This window comes from Vicia villosa, linkage group LG5, assembly GCF_029867415.1.
Source record: "Vicia villosa cultivar HV-30 ecotype Madison, WI linkage group LG5, Vvil1.0, whole genome shotgun sequence".
NCBI lineage: Eukaryota > Viridiplantae > Streptophyta > Magnoliopsida > Fabales > Fabaceae > Vicia > Vicia villosa.
Genome location: NC_081184.1, coordinates 146,721,243 through 146,725,566, shown reverse-complemented (window position 1 = coordinate 146,725,566; position 4,324 = coordinate 146,721,243). Strand labels below are relative to the sequence as shown.

At 28.4% G+C, this 4,324-nt stretch overlaps 1 protein-coding gene across 1 annotated transcript; it reads left to right on the top strand.

The window, feature by feature from the left end:
* The first annotated feature begins 1,030 nt into the window (after positions 1-1,030).
* On the top strand, positions 1,031-1,555 carry LOC131607697 (agamous-like MADS-box protein AGL29). Its single transcript, XM_058879672.1, has one exon. It carries the CDS (start codon positions 1,051-1,053, stop codon positions 1,513-1,515), a length of 465 nt encoding a protein of 154 aa, XP_058735655.1. The 5' UTR covers positions 1,031-1,050; the 3' UTR covers positions 1,516-1,555.
* The last annotated feature ends 2,769 nt before the right edge of the window (positions 1,556-4,324 follow it).

Sequence of the window (4,324 nt, the reverse complement as noted above, 5' to 3'; positions counted from 1 at the left end):
AGTTTTAAGCAATGTTCATTTTTAAAACGGAGCGAAGATTGTTAGCACTGCACGAGTTAATTACTCATTTGAATGCATGTATAAAATTTCTTTTACAAATATATGAAAATTAATTTTTAAGAAAACCACATTATAAATTTATTATTAAAAAAATGTGTAGAATTTTTTAGGTTATACTTATAAATGTCACAATCTTTTAACAAGTTTATTGTTTAAATACTTTTAAAATCTTTATTTAATGTTTCTTTTTAATATAGGATCCTCAAGTGTTTTTTTATTTCTCCAGTGATTTACATTAGACGATACTACATTTAAATATAAATATAGTATTAGTGAATGTATTTATGATCTATTTGTCATGATGGAGGAGAAAAGAAGGGCTTTAGGAAAAATAGAGTAAAGGAAAAAATTAAGATAGTTTTATAAAGATTGATAAATGAATATTTATTATTAATATAAATTGATTTAAAAATTATTATAAATACAAGTTTGATTAAAAAATTATGATTCAATATGATTTTTTTTAGTTCTTTCATCTTAAAGAGATTTTATATTTATGAATAAAAATAAATTTCTTATATATTTATGTTTGAGAGCTATTTTCCTTTTCTTTTTTCCTTCTCTTTATCTAAAATTGTCTATTCTTTTTCCCTCCAAACATACAAATGAGTGAATAACACTTCAGTGTTCTACAATTTCATAAATTCCCATGAAACCACACTTATAAAAATAGTAAAAAAGTTACAACAATTAATAATTGTTTTAATGTTTAAGAGTGGTTTTAGTCAAAATTACATGTTATAAATAATTTAAATGACAAAATTATATATAAAAAAGTAATTATTAATATTTTAACATATTAGAAAAACACAATTTTTAAATACTATTTTATGTTGAATTTCTTCACCATGAAGATTCAAAATGTACATTAGAAGTTCCCTATTTAAAGGTAAAGCATAACCACCCCCTCTTTAAATATGGTCTTATCTCTTCCATGATTTTTACCAAGAAATAATTCTTTGAATTGGGAAAGGTAGATTTTAAGAAATCATGGGTCGTAAAAAAATAGAGATAAAATTGGTGAAGAACATAGAAGCTAGGTATGTCACATTTTCTAAAAGAAGGAAAGGTCTCTTTAAGAAAGCAAGTGAGTTATCAATTCTTTGTGGGGCTAGAGTTGGATTGCTTGGATTCAGTCCTAGTGGTAAGCCATTTGCTTTTGGTTCTCCATCTTTTCAAGTTGTGATTGATGAGTACCTTCATGAAGGAGGTGTTGAGACTTTTGAAAATGGAGAGATTGGCAATCTCAATGAAGAACTTAAAGATTTGAAAAAAGAGATAAAGGTGGAGGACAAAAAGATTGAAGAAGTTGACAAAGGTATCATCCCTACCGATCTTAGTTTGGAGGAACTTCAAAAAGTGAAGACTTCATTGAAAGAGCTCCAAGGTGAAATTGAGGCAGCTTCATCTTTACTTCTCCTTGCAAAAAAACCTGTGTTTATTATTCAAGGTTGAATGAATATTAGCATATAAGCCTCATTATATATTTTTTGTTTTAAATAAGGAAAAATCCAATATTATGAAATCTTATTACTATATTAGGTATTTATGTTGTCCTATTTTAGAATTTTATCATAAATAATTCAAGCATGTTTCAATTTGTCTAAAAATTAGAGATTTAACATCATTGATCAATGTTGAGAAAAACATAATTGAAATCAACTTTCTATAATAATTTTATTTATTTCCTCAATTTAAATCTTTTGCACCATCCAATCTATACCATCCTCTATATTCTCTATAATTTGGTTCTCTATCTTTCTCATAAATTTTTATTTTCTATTTTGCTTCATTTTTTTATATATAAAATTTATTTTCTTTTGTAAATAGTAACAAATATAATATGGAGGGTCTATTTCCTTTACCCCTTATATTCTCAAATAAAAGAAAATAAAATAAAATGTATTTGGTCAAAATTAACACCAAATACATTTGACTATTTATTTATAATTAAAACTAGAATTAATATAAGAGGTTGTATCAAATGGCTTGAGAAAAACATAATTGAAATCAACTTTCTATAATAATTTTATTTATTCCCTCAATTTAAATCTTTTGCACCATCCAATCTATATCATCCTCTATATTCTCTATATTTTGGTTCTCTAACTTTCTCTTAAATTTTCATTCTTTATATTCCTTCATTTTTTTTATAAAATTTATTTTTCTTTCATAAATAATGACAAATATAATATATATATATATATATATATATATATATATATATATATATATATATATATATATATATATATAAGATCTATTTTCTTTACCCCTTATATTTTCAAATACAAGAAAAATAATAAAATGTATTTGGTCCAAATTAAGACCAAATACATTTAACTATTTATTTATAATTAAAACTAGAATTAATACAAGAGGTTGTAACAAATGGTTTGAAAAATGCACGGGCGTGTGATTAGTCTATGTAATAAATTATTTTTTTAAAAGACAAATAAAAAGTAAATTTAAATAAACTTTTGATTCCTTTATTTTATTTTTTAAAAACTTCATATTTGAATACTTGGCACCTATGTGGCACTAACATGAAAATACTCACATGAAATCAAATGAAAATGTCTATGTTGGTGTAACATCTCTCTCTCTCTCTCTCTCTCTCTCTCTCTCTCTCTCTCTCTCTCTCTCTCTCTCTCTCTCTCTCTCTCTCTCTCTCTCTCTCTCTCTCTCTCTCTCTCTCTCTCTCTCTCTCTCTCTCTCTCTCTCTCTCTCCTTTGCCTACTGCGCCACTCTGATCTTAATCGGTCGCATACTTATATAAATCCTCTAAGTTACACTATGTCCAAAATTCACATAACTTCATTACTCTATCATGCTAAATCTCTTAATGAAATTGAAATTAGAGATTGAACCGCATAATCGATAAGTCAGAGTTGTCGATTCAACAAATCTATTGATTACACAATTTTATCGAATTTCCCTACAATTGATATATCTAAGCTCTAACCATTTAAAGGTAAAAAAGTATATATATTTCCCAGTGTTAGGGCCTGTCAATGGCAATTTCCTTTTGCTAGGCTGCTTAGTACTTTTTACAAGGCCTACTTGTTTAAGACTATCCTTATGTGATGTCCCAATATCTTTCCCAGTGTTAGGGTTTTCATTCGTTCTAATACTTGTTTTGGGGTTATCATCAACCATGGCTTCAAATATATTATGAAGCGGGGATTGAGGATGTACTTACTTGAGAGGGAGTCTTCCTTCCAGCTAGAGTCTTTGTTCTACTTCTTTTTGGAGTTTGACCAGGAATGATAGAAAGAGCAACAACATTTGTCATGACATTTGATAAATCTTCTAGGTCCCTTGTAGAATGAGGAGTAGAGGTGGACATATATTGAGAGTTAGTGTTTGCCATGCGCTTATCTTGATCAGAGATCGAGGGATTGAAAGTTATTTCTTCCGAGAGAGTGGAAAGATGTCCGGACTTGACGAGATGAGAGTTTTGAATAGTGCAGTAGGTGATGGATTTTAAGTGGCGTGTAAACTTGGAAATATCCATCATTTATCAAAAAATCTTCTTCAGGTTTCAATGAAATATTCCCAATTCTCTTTATTGGGTGAGCTCCATGGAGAATATTGTTTGGTACTATGAATAAAGAAGAAGGATACAACAACAAACCACCTCTGTTGGGTGGTTCTAATTATGACTGGTGGAAAGTCAAAATGGTTTCTTTTTTTAAATCTATGGGAAACAAGGCTTGGAAGGTTGTTTTAAAAGGATTCGAACATCCTGTTGATAAAGATAGAGAAGGAAATATTTCATTGAAACTTGAAGAAGATTTGTCTGATCCTGTGAATTTTATCACTAAAATTCACTATTTTCACGGGTCACTATCACCATAATAATTTTTTATTTTAATCAACAAAATATTTATAAATATTTAACATTATTAGTGATATTTGTAAATATTTAAACATATATATTTTTTAAAATATTTTTCAGTTATTAGGGATTTTATAATAACAATTATATATCAACAACAACCAAACTTTATCAATAATCTAAGATACGAATGAACTTACCCGTACGGACGCACGGGTCTTCTACTAGTATAAATGCAATGTAATATTAATGGAGAAGTGAATACTACTAAAAAGAAAAAAATGATTTGGAGGCCCAAGGCAGCGGCCTAGGTGGCCCACCCCTTGGGTCGGGCCTGGAAGTGTCTTACTTCCATTATTAGGAGCAATCATTTCTCTAATCCTCCATGAAACTTTGTTGTGCCCTTCCTTTCATCACTCTCCA